This window comes from Gallinula chloropus (assembly GCF_964237585.1).
Source record: "Gallinula chloropus genome assembly, chromosome: 2".
NCBI lineage: Eukaryota > Metazoa > Chordata > Aves > Gruiformes > Rallidae > Gallinula > Gallinula chloropus.
Window position 1 is genome coordinate 90265258 of NC_140086.1, and position 16282 is coordinate 90281539.

The following is a 16282-nucleotide window of genomic DNA, read 5'->3' on the forward strand; positions in this document are numbered from 1 at the left end:
TTCCCTTCCCTTGCCTCTCACCCTCCCCTTCCCTCTTCCCCTGCTCTTTTCCTTTAAGGAGCAGGCAGCTGCATGGATCTCAGCTCTCAGCCAGCGTAAAGCCATGACACCAATGCACAATCAGCTCTCAGTTGCCTGGAGTATGGTTTATCCAGCTCATCGGTAAACCATGGTGGCATGGGTCTGTGCTCAGCTCGGCCTGATCTGGGAAGGGTCACGGGCCTAGCCGTTAGGACAGGGCTGTCCCCAAGCTCAGGAGCCCTCTGGGAAGCCAGGTCATGCCCTTTGTCATGCACAGAGCCAGTTGGGATGCTCAGGCAGGCAATCCTCCTCACTGGACAGGTTTTACTCTAGGTGGAGTGGAGACAGACTCTGTTCATTACCATTTCCCAGGAGAAGATGGCTGCTACATGCTACAGTGTCAGATACTTCCTTAAGGCACCACCTTGGTAACTTCTCCTGAAACAGGGCTTCTAGTGTCTGACTGTCCTTTCTCAAACATGCTTCTTAACCGTGGTCTATCACCACTTACAGAAGCTTCTGCATGCTTTAATTGCCATCGGTCACTTAAGCTATGCTCATTTGCCCTCCCTCTCTCCCCAACAGGTGGAAATTCTCTTGGTCAGAGGTTCACAGGACTTTATGAAACATGCAATTAGAATATGGCTTGTCTAAATCAGCTACTAATGCCTTTGGTCTGGGACCCACAAAGCATTCTTGTAACCAAAGCCACAAAAAAGGAGGTATTTTTAAACGAGCTGTGCGGATTGATTCACTGATTACTGTCTCTTCCTCCCCATTATTGTTTCCCATCAGAGCTGGCAAATTACCCTCAGAGCACTCAAACCATGCTCCCCCCACTCGTACCTCTGCTGTTTCTGCAGCCCAGCCCCCGCAGGGGTTCCTCTCAGCTAGGCAAATCCCCTGTTCCTTTCCAACCACCCGAATATATGTGCTTCAAATTAAAAACGGGTAAAACTGTTTGACTTCGTTGAGCAAACGAACACCGCAGAGTTTGGCAACCATCTTCATTTGGTCTCAAAGGGGAGGAAGCCTGGTGGGACTAAACCAGTCCTAATCACCCAGCTTAGTCCTGGAGGCAGCCAGAGGGAGATCTCGGAGACCTTGGCCAGACAAAGGCTTCTCCAGTACACAGTCTGGAACTACTCTGGTTTGAAGTTAAAATGGGAGTATTTCTTTTTAACTGAGGTGCTCACAGTGGGCTCTGCAAGTTCCCCACCCCTGCCTGAAGTTCAGTGCAGTTCAAGGCACCGAGGCTCGAAGATCACCCAAGCTGAGGAGCAGAGGGTCAGTCTCCATGCACCCACCCTCCCTGAGAAGCAGGTCTGACTGCTTTTCAAACAAGTGAAATGCATTCAGAGAAAAAGAGCTAAGTCAAGGGGGAGTCCCCTTCCTCTGCTGCCTGGAGTTTCCAAGCTGTCTTTGGAAATGAATCAAATTCATGTCTTCCATGAAACAGTCCTAAAACTAGCAGCAGCAGCAGCTTGGTCAAGGATGCATTAATTTTGTTCCTCCTCCAGTTCTCATTTGACAGAACAACTTTTATTAGATATATTCTCCATATGCACTTTCTTTCCAGAACAAGCCTAGGGGAAAATCAGCACATCGTATTTTTATAGCATCGTAACCACACATCCAAAGTATAGGAAATAGTGGAGATTCCCTTTTTTTTCCTCCCTTCTCTTGCCTGCAGACTTTCTCCTGAAGCACACGGAGCATCTCAACATATGCATCATGGGACCTTACCACGCTACCTTTAGGTATTCCAGTGCTTTAGTTTTTTCCATATGTTATTCCTCCTCCCTTCATCATTCTTGACATCACAGGCATGTTACATGTTCCTACCATTTAATTTTTACCTGAGATTTTACATTCAACAGAGGCAACTGTGGGATGAAGACAATCATAACCAGAACTGCTGTGGACATCTTCCACTTCACTCCATCTTCTTTTTCACCCAGAAATGATGACAGCTGCAGTTTATGTAATTCACATGGAAATACAGCACCAGTACCTGGGGAATCCAAGCTTGGTTTCTGCCCAATTCCCACCAGCACCCTGGGCAGCATAGCGCTTCTTCCTAAGCAGGTGGACTGAGGTGTTACAAGTAAGCAAGAAGCCATCACAGGTCCTTGCCCTGCTTCAGAATCTCTGTCACCTAGGTAATTTAACACCCCTCAGACGGGGAGAGGATACCCCAATTCAGCGATACACAACCGTTACTGAGGCAGTGCTTTTCACTGGGGGCTTTGCAGAGTCAAACCAGGGAGAGCAGTAGCACTCGTTTCGTCCCCACTTTACTGGGGAAATTAAGGCAGCTTGAACTGAAGCAACTCACCTCATCACATCACAGATTGTTGGAGGTTCGGGAACAGAATTCCAACTGCTCCTCAGCCCAGCATTTTGCGGATTGGACAAAGGTGGCTGCCTCTCCATGTGCCTTCTCGATAAGCCAAAACCACAAGACTTTTGAGCCAAAAAGGCCTATTGAACTTCCCAGCCTGCCCTACTGCATCTCAGGCCCTCTTGTAACCCTTTCTACACCACACTGGAAATGTATGTACATACTGGGGAAGCGTGATTCTAAGGCAGAAAAGCCTGGCTAGAAGCATGGGAGATCTCACAAGGCAAAAGTTTCCTCAGGTGCAATCAGTTTGAGGTAGGGTGAGCACCCCGGGGAAATGAAGGTTAACTGTAAACATGTCAGGACCCTTATCTCACTCCCTTGAAAGGAAAATGTGGTTTGAGGAGGAGATGAAGCATTTAGGATCCTTCCAGTGCCAGCAAAACCCAGAGTGTGCTTGCAGTGAATTAGTACATTACTGTAACAACTCTGGAAGGTTTTATATCGTGACAAATCTTTTCCCATTCCTCCCCCAAACTGATGGCTAACAGCCATACAGCCTTACCCAGCCGAGAAACGTCAGAGTTGCACTTGCACAGCCTCCAAGCTTTGCAGAAATGCAAATGCTTTTCAATATTCTCAAATAGAACTGTCATTTTTTTTTTCCCTGGGGTAAATGGTAGCACCAGGCAGTAAAAGCCCAACCAGTTCACTTGTGTGCAACAGAGGCAGCTTCTGTATCTTGCAAATGGGACCAGGCTGCAGACTTCTGCAAAAATGAGGCTTAGGATGACACAAGCTGTTGTATGGTGTTCCTTCCAGAGGAATGGAGAACTTCATCATGTCTGATATGAACCTCCCTGCACACCAGACGTTGTCAAGTGAATAAGCTACCTACGAACGCAAGAGTCTAATGTCCAAAATCTGAGGATTTGACCAAAGTTTGCACAGCACTGAGGGCTGGGTTGGGTTTTGGGGGTTGGGTTGTTTTTCTTTTCTTCTTTTGAGACACTCCAGCACTACAGAAGAAGTTTTGCCAGGGAGGTACACGCTGTGGACTCACTTGCAAAGATTTCCAAAATGGAATTCTTGTGAAAACATGCGGTGAGCACACGGGAACGCAGCTGTCATCCTGACATCGTCAGCACACACTTCCATGAAACACGGGGCAGAGCTTTCCCCTGATTCCAAGCTTTGAACCAAGTCCCACCGTCCTTCAAAAAGGGAAGAACACAGAGAATCAAGCAAAATGCTGTTTTTAATCAGTAACCTGCTGGTCCACCAATGAACATGTACGTAGGTCAAAAGGCAAAGTTAAATACCCCTCTTCCAAGTTTCAGATGTCAGGTTTGATGCCCTCATGGACCAGTGTTACTTTTCCAAAACATCTAGTGCTGTACAGCAGCCAGACTGACACAGAGGATGACAGCATCCACACAAGCCAGGGCAGGCTTGGCAAACCACCACCACCAGACAGATGCACAATCAGTTAACTCAGCAACTGCCTAATATAAGCTCTTTTTTATTAATACACATTTACAGGAAATAAATTGTTTGCAAGCCACACATGAGCACTCATCCCAGTTCAAGAGTTCTGGGATAAATACCAGAATAAGCACCAAAATAAATTACATAAATTGTAGCAAAAATTCCATCACCTGTATCTGACAAATGAAAAACTCGCTTGCTTTCAGAGAGAGAAGGGAAGAAGAGGAATCAGAGCCCAGCCTTTATTTGTAAAGGGACCTGTCCAGACTTAAAGATGTGCTTTGTTCATGCCTGTATGATCAAGTGAGCCAGCACCTCACAAAGCTTGGATGCCTCTGTTCTGATCTCTCTACTCATAGTTCAGAGAATAATGAAGGGCACAAACCTGCACATGCACAACTGCCTCAACTAAAATGGAAACTGGGCACAAGTCTGGCTGAAAATCCCACTGGGTTTGGGTTTGGTTTTTTTTTTAGACTGCTTGCAAACTAACTTTATTCCCAGTTTACTGCAGATGTGTTCACAGCTCACACGAGCAGAATCAAGTCTCCTACAAGGACTCAGGCACACAGTAGTTGGGCTGCAAACAGGCACCTCCTGCTCACGCTTCATTAGATGCCCACTCCTAAGTAATTGACACTAGACACGACATGGAAACTACAGGGAGTCATCTTGCTACTCACAAGCTACTCACTTTTGGCAACCTGCAGTTTGCACAGTTCACCAGAGCAAAGGGGAACCTAAGCTTACACACATTCAAACACGTATGAAGACCACTGAGTAACTCTGGACGGCGACTAACTGTAGCAATGAAACAGTTAAGCAGGCAGGAGCTGGGGCACATGGAAAACAAAGAGCCACATTTAAAGCTCTGCTGAGAGCCAAGTGTGAAAAGAGCTGTTTCTGTTGCATGCTTTGTGTCTCCAGGGGTTTCTACAGAAACACTGCAGAATGCAAGATCACCTTCCTCACGCTGTCTAGTATTTTCTAGAGAACCTTTGCAGTTTTCCTTTCACCCACAGAATCTTCTTGAGGGGGTGGAAGGACTTTGCTGGCAAAGCCCAAAGGCCTTGCCAGGTGACAAGCACATCTAAGGACGTGCGGGTCTGTCCTCTCGTCCCCTCTGTCCCCTGTGTGGTGGGGCTGGGCTACATGAATCAAATCAGAACTGCCATTTTCTAGAACCCACAGCTGTTTCGTGTGACATCGAATCAAAGGAGACAGATAGTGGGGACCAGCAGCATGGCACCCTGGCTGCAGCACTGTTTTCACACACAGTTTGTTTCAAAAGTGCCCCTGAGCAGCACTGAGCTGTGGGAGGGAAGGCAAAGCCAGCAGTGCGTTTTTCATTTGGATGTGCATGTTTTCCTTTGGGGGTAGGGGGAAGCCTGCTCTAAAACACAAGAGATTTTCATAATCCACAAGATAATGAACATGTTTTCTGGCACATCAGTGCTAGAGCAGATACCTAAGACACTACCTGTGGATAAAAGATGGGAGAAAGGAGGCAATTACACTACTAATTCAAGCTTCACAGCTGAAACACCCACTAAAACCAGAGCCATCCCACTTACACTGAAGATGAACTGAAATGCTACCCATCTGGATGCCTACCTGTGTGATCTGTCCCAAGGAACCTGCTTTGGCAGGGGGGTTGGACTCAATGATCTCCGGAGGTCCCTTCCAACCCCCACAATTCTGTGATTCTGTGAAAAGCATTGTGAACAAAGAGCATCCAGCACACCAAAGCTATCTACAGACACGGCAACTTTATTCTAGCGGAGGACATTACTAATTAGTTGCATCCCCGAGATCCCTTAGGAAACACCCACACATTCCCAGCAGTCTGTGAGCTAACAAGTGCTAGGAGAGGGAGGAGAGGAGGGTGGGAAGACCCAAACCCCATTTGCCTCAGCATCCAACTTCACCTTCACGATGAGGGAGTCCCTCTGCAAGGACGTAGCTCAGCCTCCAGCAGTGACTGAAGTGGCCATGAGCTCTGGCCACGTAGGCATGGCTGATCACACTTTCAAATTGGTGGGGTTTCGGGGTTTTTCTGGTTGGTTTTTTTTTTCCTCTCTATTGTTCGAATACGAGAATTACCCTCTCAGCAGAGCCAGCCTCAAACCAGAAATTTGGCGTGTTATCTTTGGGAATTTAAATGGGGCTTTCCCCCCCCATTTACACTCTAAGTTTTTTTTATCACCCCCACCCCCACCCTCCAACCCCAAATCGTCTCTTCCTCTGATGAACCTCTGAGAGCCTCAAGCCTTGGCAGTGTGTAAATCAGCTTAAGCTTTACAGCTAATTGCACCTAAACCAGTGTCCTATGGAAAAGAAGGTGCTTCCAAAGAATAACAGATTTGGATTCACCCCGCACCCTGTGGCAATGACACAGCAACAGTAAGTGAAAAGAGAAACATCCTCTCGTGCAGCATCTCATCAAGAGATGCTTGTGCTGCAGATACTTGAACTCACCTGAAGAACTTGGTGAATGGAGGGAAAGTCTCAAGATGTCTCTGTGCAGGAGGAAAAAAGTAATCTGAACACCACAGTGAGCTAGTCCTGTGCCCTTACTGTACCTGCAGGAGTGAAAGCCTTCAGCCACTGTTACTGATTTCAAGACATACACAAGCAGATCAGGTGTTAACATTTACTTTTATTTATAAAAAAACTGTAGAACGTATTAAATACAAACATTTGGAAAAAGCAATCAAGGCTTCGCTAAGATGCCCAGGAAAAGGAAGACAGAGAATCAAGAAGCTTACCAGGTTTAGAGCCTTTAAACTAGCTGAAGTAATTACTATAATTTTTCACTGACTTCTTTATAGGCAGTGGCCATTATAGCAACCAGTGTTATTACTGTCCTTTTAAAAAAACAGAGATATGATTTGCCATATCTTCCCACTCAACCACAAAATGTAAGGAAGCGACTCTTTCCAGGTTAAAAATCAGAGTAATAAATACTTACGCATTTATCCTTTACCTACATTGTATAACACTAAACATTTGCTTATAATCACACATGGATATCAAGTTCCCCCCCCTACCCCCCCAAAGTCGATTATACATTTCAAATCTGGATATCCAATAGGGTGTTATAAACTTTATACATTTTCCAGTGAACATCAAACCAAGGACAATACTTTGAAGTACAGAAACAAAATAACTGAATGCATCATCTACACTATAAAGTCCAACTACTGAGAGGTGGACTGGGCTCTAGTTGTGTTCCAGAAAGCTGGAAAGTCCTACAAACTGCCCCTGAAAGGCTGTCTGGAAGACAAGTCATGTCACCTTCTCAGTCTGTGTGAGGTCGTCTCCCTTTCTAGAAGGCCAAAGGTGAGAACTGTAGCTACTCTCTCTTGTGCACCTTGTAGTCATAAAAGAGTAAATGCTCTCATTCTGCTCCCTACATGGATAAACCAAATTCAAGTTTTCTTAGACTGCTGTTGCTCCTCTACCACTCTTAATGCAGTATGCACTACATATGGCCCACGAAATCACACGTGGAAGCGAGACAGTACAGAAAATACCTCTTTGGCTTTTTAAAAGGGAGAAGCACCTCCACTTGCTGACAGTATGGCACTCCTCCTGTCTTCCTGATTTACCCTGTTACCTGCTTTCCAGTTGCAGCACAACACAGGATGTGGATGGATGGCCCTAAAGCCAAATTCAGTTCTAAAAAAAAAAATAAAAAAATAAAAAAAATGCTATTTGTGGCACTGACTTCTTAGGGACAACCCAGCTATTAAAGAATCCAGTACAGAATAATCTTGGGCACAAGAGCATTAACTGATGCTCCAAATTCTGCCTTGTACTTGTCAGAATAGAAAAAAACCCCAACAATTAGCAATTTACCAGCACTCATGGGGTGACTCCTGCGAGGATGAGAGTGTGGTTATGGCTTACATACAGTTGGCAGCCAGCTGCAGGAGGGACTGGCTGGAGACCTGCAAGAGTGTGGCTGGAATGCTTCTGACAGCCCTTTGCAGGGGCTGAAGCTGCACTGTGTATCCTGCTGTGAGCAGAGGGCTGAACGAAGGGACCAGCATGTCAGACCCTGTTACCAAAGGAAGTGTTTTCCAATTAGCACGTCCATGCTCAGAGTGGAGGGGCCTGCCAACGTGGGCACCACTGGGCTGGGATTCCTAAACAGCCAATTACTTGCAGAGCAACATCTTTCAGGAAAGACAAATACTTCTGTTACCAGACAGAGTGATCACTGCATAGCCCAAATAGGTAGTGGTTCATTTAGCTACAAGCTTGGAAACAAAGTAAATTCCAGCACCTTTCCCTCATCCAACAGCATCCCTTACAGCAACACAGACATGATTATCCTGCTTCCACCATCCCCATCACACTTATACCACTTGGTGCAATGAGAACCGTGATGCAGGCTTGGACTCAGGTGAAAACGGTCAGGCCAGCTCCACCCCATTCCCTTTCCTCCTTTTTTTGGCAACTACTCATGTGCAAGATCCACCTCTCCCAAACCATGACAGGTATTTTTGAAGATATTAAACAGCAGATATTTAACAGCCAGAGCTTACTTGACCCCAAAAGCCTTGTTCCCATCCAGAGAATTCCTTGCCCCCAAAGCAAAGAGGAAATCACATGAAGGGGAACTCTGTGAAGGAATGGGAGATCAGAGTATCAGAGAAATGGAGAGAGAAGACAGTGTATTCAGTATGCTGACTGCCTCTCACTCAGCTTTTAGCATGATACACACCACATTTAAACAAATGAGGGGTATGGTTTTGTTTCTTGCTTTTAAATATCCTGATTGTTTGGGAAGTTTGTTTTTTTTTTTTTTAATTTTCTGGATCTTCAAGAAAAACAAGCCTTTCATCCTCTGAGTCAAAGCCAAGAAACCATGATCTTGGCATTGGTGCCACCCACCATTAGACAATCAGAAATCGATACACTGCCCAGCCTCCCCAGTGACATACTTGAAGTGACACTCTCTGAATACACTGGAGTCAGGTGAGGGCTCCATTCCAGAAACACGCAACATCACCAAGAGCAGCAGAGCACGGCCCCTGGCATTAACCTCGTGTAAAATGTATTTTACAAATGCATTCCTACAAAACTGAGCACAGCAAAACATATAGTGGTTTTAAAGTGGCAGGAAGTTGTGTTCAAACAACTCAATTTTTTTAAATTGGTGAGCAATATGGGCAAGAAGACAATAAACTTCTCAAGTACAGGCGCCATGGAATACACATGCACGCACGCACTCTCACGCGCACGCACACACACCCCCCCCCAATTACTTCACTCAGTGTCAGATTAGGATTACACAAGGCAATTTTCAAGGTTGCATTTACAACCACAATGACAAGAACAGCATTTTTGAGGTAGCTGAAGTCAAAGAGCAAACCACAGCACAAGCAGAGAAGCAGGTGCTCGCACTCACACCGAGCCCACTCTTTGGAGACGCGTTATCATGTGCGCAGGGGCATGTGTTGAAGAGGCACGTGTTCCGCGGGGAATGACGTTCAGCAGCACTGGAGACCTGATAAGCTGTTCTCCAGAGAAGCTGATGTTGGGAGACCAGATGCAGAATCAAGGGACCACGGCTTAAATCACTGCACATCAGCTGAGCTGTGGTAACAGTCTCGGTGCTTTTGGTCTGCGGCAGTTCTACCGGCAGCTCTGTCTCACGTGCACTGAAGCAAGTACAACTGTGGCAGTTGAAGATGTTATTACTCAGAGCTGTCTGTCCCACTTCTCTCCTAAATGCTACTGTTGGTAGGAAGGTACAAGTACCCACATCTCACCTGCTCCAGTTTGCAGCCTAGCATTCAAGTCCAAGCCCACCTCCACGGTATGGCTTGCCAAAGGACTGCGAACAGGAGCAGCGGAGATGCAGACTTTGGGTGCAGTAACATCTCTGCCACAGTGGCACCGCAGAGATGTCAAACTGCCACAGCCTCAGCCACCAGACTTCATCTCTCGGAGCCCTTTGCTAGCCTACGACGAAAGGAGTTGAGCTAAACCTCACAGCAAATGCCAGGCAATGTGGGCAGAAGGGGTAGTGGCTGTGGCTGGCTGACACGCTGGCTCAGCCACAGCAAGCGGATCACGTCTCTGGGCACACAGAGAGCTCGATCCTGCCCGAACGATAGAACGGTGTCACACACACTCATACGCGCACACGTAACCGAGTACTTTCATCCAGAAGCTTTCTACAAATCAACTGTTTGCATGATTACTGCTGAGTGTCTTGAAGATGAGATGGAAATTATGGCAAGATGTTTTTCAAAAGTAGAAAGGAGAAAAAAAAAAGTATCAACCTCCTACGATTAGGTCTCTGTTGTATAGTTGCTGTACGAGAGGGATGGCACAGATGAGAAGTTGTTATTCCACTGTCTTCCTCCAGTACTCTGCTGCAACTCTGCCTGCTCTTTGTATTTGCTCAGAAGATTTTTGGCTTCTTGCAGGTCCTGAGAAGAGTTTTCCCCATATTCTTCTCTCAGCCACTGCCTGAACTGCAGAAACGGAACATACATATACAAATATGATGGAACAATAACACGAGACTGATGCAGAAGGAATCACTCTCCTGTCCTACAAAACTTCAAGGCCCTTGAAGAACACAAGCAGTTTAAAGAAAAGCAAGCCAAATACTGCACGTCCTTCAACGGCAGCACAGAACACACAGGCCCAGAAACACGCATTTGAAATAGCTGAGACACCTTTCATCCCCTAAAATCACACCTTTGCATAACAGCTTGGCTGACTGAAGCAATGTGGAGTAAGGAGCACCCATCAGGCCAGGATGTACTGGACTTAAAAGCACCCTCCTCCTGTTGCATATACAATAAGATGAATAAGTATGGAAGCCAATATGATCAGCCAACTTCCCCAAGTCATAACAAGCCACAAGAAGGTTAGAGATCAGAAAGTGAACCACTCATACGCGTTTTTCATCCTGAGCCCACAAACACTGGTAGTAAAAACTGCACCACAGGTATCAAGAAAGGCGTCTTCTAGGAAGAAAAAGCCCAGGAGCTTTAAGAGCTATAGAACAGGACCCTGCACGTTACTGACACAGATGACTGAATATGGTACATGGCAACAGATGTACCAGGCCCAGTTGAAGGCCAGTCCAGCTCTGTGTCCTGCTATGAGATCAGCCAGATGTAAATGCCAAAGAAAGAACTGGGCAATGGCAGGGCAATAATGCCAGGACCTTTTCCTTGCTCATTTCTGTAGCTTCCAGCGATTTTCAGCCCGGGTACTTTCAGAGGCTGGGGAAGTATCTCTGTGTCTGGTAGCAACAAATCAGTTTTTCTGCCATGGGATCATTTTCTGCATGCATAAATTTCTACCACAAGATATATAGATGCTAACAGCTCCATAAGTACATATTCTATAAAAACCCTCTCCTTCTCTTTGATTGAGACCTGCCAATTGATAACTCCTCCTCGCTTTACAGGGAAGAGTGGGAATCACACCTGCTCATCACTTTCTCTATTCCACACAACTTCACAGACCTTTATCACATCCTTCTCTGTCACTTCTTTGCCAGCTGAAGAATTTGAGTCCACTTAGTCACTCCTGACAGTCTTGTTGCTCATTCCTGCAGAAGCAGCAAGGAGATGCAGCCCCCAACTGTTTTGTCTCAGTAGGGATAATATTCTTGCGATCACTTTTCAAGCCTTAACTTTCACTGCTCGGTCCTGTTTGGGGCTCACAGGCAGCTTTATCCCTAAGACCCTTTACAGAGCCACTGAGACACAAAACCTCAAGATAGTTACTCCCTCTCATTCCCAAAAGATCTTAAGGATCTGAGTTAAATCCAAAGCCTCAGGCTACCACATGGAAGTTTGGAATAGGTGTAAACCACATTGTGACCTCAGTAACTAACCCCCTTCCAGTAAGACCAATATCTAAAGGACCCCAATTCCAGGAACCCTACGGGATACCACCCTATAGTGGCACAGCAAAACACCCATGCTGCTGAAATGAGAAAGAAGTTCACGCCCTGGGCAGATGGCATTATTCCACTGAAATCAGGTGTGTAAACAGACACCTGCTAAGGATGTGGTTGCTGTTTAAGAGACAGTAGGAAACTACAGCCCAGCCCGTGACTACAGGTGGATATTTCTTTTTTGCAACCTACTGCCTCCCCCTCAGTTAAAAAAAAAAAAAAAAAGAAAAAAAAAAAGGCAGAATGTGCCATCCATGGTGGATGAAAAAAGAGAGACGTTACTGTCTTTATCAGGCTATTTGCATATAACCCTAATTGTCATTGCTGTTAGCCCAGGCCAATTAGAGTAGAAATGACTGTAAGGGAGGAAGGAGACAAGTCTGGAAAGTCCCCCCTCTGACTTGTGTCTCTTAAAAATCAGTTACTCTACCATTTACACCCGTTCCAAACGATCCAGGAAACATTCAGTTAAATATTAAAAAACGCAAATATTTACAGTTGCAAACTGCATCATGCAAAACAAATGGTAATTTCTAAACTCTGAGTCTTCTGCTGCAGAACGACAGGGATGGAATAAAAAAAACCCCAATACCCTCATGTATTTTGCTTTCTGATTTTGGTTTGCCTCTGTTGTTGTTGATTTTTAATAAACACGCTGAGCAATGGAAAACAGAGGGGACGGCCAGAATAGGCTGTTAACATAAGTGGAAGTTCACAAATCACCCACGGGGAGAAGGTATTTTGTGTGGGATGGTTCTTTTTAGAGGTAAGAAACTAATTTTTATCTTATGAAAACCACTTTGCAGTCTTACTGTCTCCTCAGTTCTCCTAGTCCTACAAAGCCTTCAAAAGGTCAGAGTAGAGACTGTTCTACACATCAGAAAATTTATTAAGTCTCAGCCACGTGAGGTGGAGGGAACACACCACCTAAGTCATGAGAACCTGTTCTAACTCCTGGATAGCAAAGATTTCGGATGATGATTTCTTTCCTGCTTACTATTCCAAATGAATGTGTTGCAGTGAAACCCACTATTTTTCTGCAACTGGTACTCACAGGTTGGTCTTTCTGCTGTGCTCTAAGCAACGCGCTCTCTGGTTTTGGCCCCTCTAAAGGTGTCAGTCTTGTATTGTACCTTAGCACACAGGAAGCAATCACTGGATTGAGAGCCCAGCTGGCAGGAGGCGTTCAGCTGTTATGCTTCACCTCTTCTCCCATCCAGCATTTCCCTTCATTTCTATCCATGCCTCCCCAGTGGAGCAGGCTTGGCCAAGAAGCCACCGCCTCAAAACAAATCAGGTGTCAGATAAACCACCCAGGCCACAAAACAATGAGAAGCAGCCCACGACCTGACTTGGGGTTGTTTTTCACAGCCCATTTGTTTCTAGCTCATTTACCTGCTCGACATCATGTTTTTCAAAGTCCTGTAGCTGCCTCTGGAAGCCCATGTTAGGATTGGCACAGGATCTCGCTGCGCGGACAACAGACAGCGAGTCCTCCCAGCCAAAGTCTGTGATGGTCATGATGTAGGCAACCACCAGTGTTACACTCCTGGAGACACCTGCAAGGCTGCATGAAAAAGGAAGCACAATAAAATTGAAGTAGTGTTGTATTTCATCTCCCAGTTAACGGTATCACTTCCTAACATCACAGTGGGCTGCTGTGTCCCGTGCCACGAGGAAAAAACATTACAGTGTTTGAGTCAAGGGGGTTTGCTGCTGCTTTTTCAAATGTATCAGAACAAATGTATGACAAGATCGAGAAAGTGGGTTCTCAGTGGTAATTCGTATGAGACTGGAAAGGAAGAAACAAGTATTGAGCCTTCGCAAAAGCAGGGTACATTGCACACACCCAAAGTTTGATTTGATTTTTAATAATCTAGAAATAAGTCACCCACTTTCTTTTGTTTATATAGATCAGAGCAGTGAAGTAAGACTGGTTGCTCTCCACCATGAATAAAGGCTTCGAACTGATGGAGCAAAAACGTACTTTAGAAAGTACAAAAATGAACTGTAGAATTAGATGTGTTTGGTTGCTTGAGGGTTTTTTTCCTTTTTCATGTATCCATGCACTACACACAACTCTCAGGACTCCAGTTTCCCCATGCAAATGCTGGGATAAAACAAGAATCGTTTGCTATTACGGGTTTGACAGCTCTGGACAAAAAATTCCCAACTATTACTGTTGCAAGTATAAAGAATGTGTCTGAACTCCAATTGTACCACACTCTTTCACTGGCATTTTAAGAATATTTTATGCTTTTGAAATGCTTCAAGTTTAAAAATAGCTTGGGGTGGGCTTTTTTAATTCTTATCAGGATTCAGACTAATTATCCCTGTTTTACATACATGAAGACTGACCAAATGACCCACGTGCAGGCCTATCATGCGTCGGCACCCAACCACGGATCTAAGCACAGGGTGTGTGTATAAGCCCAGTGTTCAAATCATGAGATGACTGATTCCAGATACAGCTTCAGATACATCACTTGGACATACAGCACAAAGATCACAACCAATAGCAGAGAGCAAGAAAAAACCCAGGGCAGTATTTTCTTTTATAATCTCTACAGCCCCAGGAGCATCTCTCCAATCAGAGACTTGCTATTAACAAATGCAACATTTGAATGCTTCAGTAGGTTGCAGTGGGGGGTGTGGGGGTGTGGGGAGGCAGAGGGGGAAATCAATCTCTGTTTAGAGGAAAAAAAAAAACCAAACAAAAAACAGCTTTGAAATTATCAAACTAGCTGTTAAAGAAACTAATCAGATTGTTAGGAATATGGAAAACATATTTAGAATTACAGTGACTAAAATAATGGGAAATAAATATGTTTCTAGTCAAATCAATCCAACAGAAAAGTTTGATAAGAGAAGGCCAAGAAGAATTTCTTGGGTTTCTTTTATTTCCAGAGACCTGTCCACCTCTGACTCAAAAGTCCTAACACGAGGCTTTACAAACATTCACACGTCCTCTGGGGCTCTTCACATAAAGGGGCCATTTCAGTTCAAGAAGATTTTGCTAGGAAATGGAGATGAACACTAACTCAACATTAAAATGATGAGCATCCAAATCAAGGTAAAAAAACCCTAGAAACCCTTACAAAGTTTTGTTGTTGGGTTGGGTGGGTTTTTTTAAACAAATGGTATACGTACCAATGAACCAGGCAGCCTTCACCCGTAAGCCGGCACTCGTGGATAAATTTGATGCTCTCTCTGAAATGCCTTGCCCTGAAAACAGAAGCAGAAGGGGAATAAAGAAAGTGCTCTATTTAGTAAAATCACTACTTAGAAAGAGAGAAATGTATCCGAAAGCTCATTAACACTGTTTCTAGAATCCAGAACCGAATACAGGTCTGTGCGAGGTAAAAGTTAGTGTGTGCCAACGAAGTGCAGAGCTCAAAGGCACAGATCTTCCTCTGCTTCACCTGAAGAAGGGGGTACCTTAGGCACCAGTGTGATAAACATTAACAAATACTTCACTCTGATGACCGTCAATTCTGTGTTTCAGTTCGGTTTATTCCTTTTTAAACTAGTAATTTGATCTTGCATGCCCTTGTACGTGCTCAGATGTCAGATGAAACTCAGCAGAGCTACACGAAACAGCTCTCAAGGTGTACTCTCTCAAACACAGAGATATTCAAGACCTGCTACACAAACTTAGGCTTTACCTCCTCCTTTAAACCACATACTACGACACATCCAATGTTGATATGTTGAATTTCTTTACAACACAAAACCTCTCTCTTTTGTCCCTGCTATGAAAAAATTCTCAGTTCAAGCCCTGGCTTCTTCAGTGCCTTCCAGTCTTCTCCCCTTAGACTGCAGGGCCCCTTCTGCCTGCCCTTATTCAGGGTGTCAGCCAACCTCTGCCTAGAGCATACCTTTTTTAAGGGCATGCAGAACAAAATGTGGACAAGATAAAGACTCAATTTACAAGCTTTAATGTTTGAGCTCTCATTATCCTTTACACATGCTCCTTCACCTTACACGGGGCAAGTCTGAAAGAAAGTTACTGGGCAGCTGTCATTATCTCAGAAGGTCTACAGCATCACCTCTTTGCATCCCAGTCCCAAGTTGCTCACCCTGCCTCTCCCTTATAGACTGCAAAACCTTTGGAGCTGCCTCCAATTGACCTCAGATGCAAGTGGCATCTCTTAGTTCAGAGATGGAGTTCACTGTGGCCTTTGGGTGCTCTTGCAATTTAAGCTCAGAAGAGGTAGAAGTCTGAGCAACACATAGGAAAGACCTTCTTCAGGGGCAGTCAGTATGAGGGCTATGGGCAAAGACGAACCCGAAAGCACACTGCGTTCAACACCCATGAAGCACAACGTCCTGTATGCAAGATGTTTCCTCTCTCAGGGTGAATATCATACCACAAACTTAAAAGGAAAAAAAAAAAACCTCAGCCCTGCACCAGCAGCCACACAAAAATCAGGAATACCCACATAAAAGGAAGCTTCCCTTCCTGCTCAACAGTGCAGCTGCTGATACTA

The 16282-nt window shown here is 45.1% G+C and overlaps 1 protein-coding gene across 1 annotated transcript in view; it reads right to left on the minus strand.

Annotated features, from left to right (window-relative positions):
* Window positions 1–10161: 10161 nt before the first annotated feature.
* Window positions 10162–16282, minus strand: part of DUSP22 (dual specificity phosphatase 22) — a gene marked incomplete at both ends in the record, with an annotated part of 40360 nt that continues 34239 nt past the window's right edge. Inside the window, 3 exons of the mRNA XM_084279944.1 lie at window positions 10162–10347; window positions 13188–13359; window positions 14943–15017. Of these exons, the coding sequence (XP_084136070.1) occupies window positions 10162–10347; window positions 13188–13359; window positions 14943–15017 (433 nt within the window). The remainder of the gene's footprint in view (window positions 10348–13187; window positions 13360–14942; window positions 15018–16282) is intronic.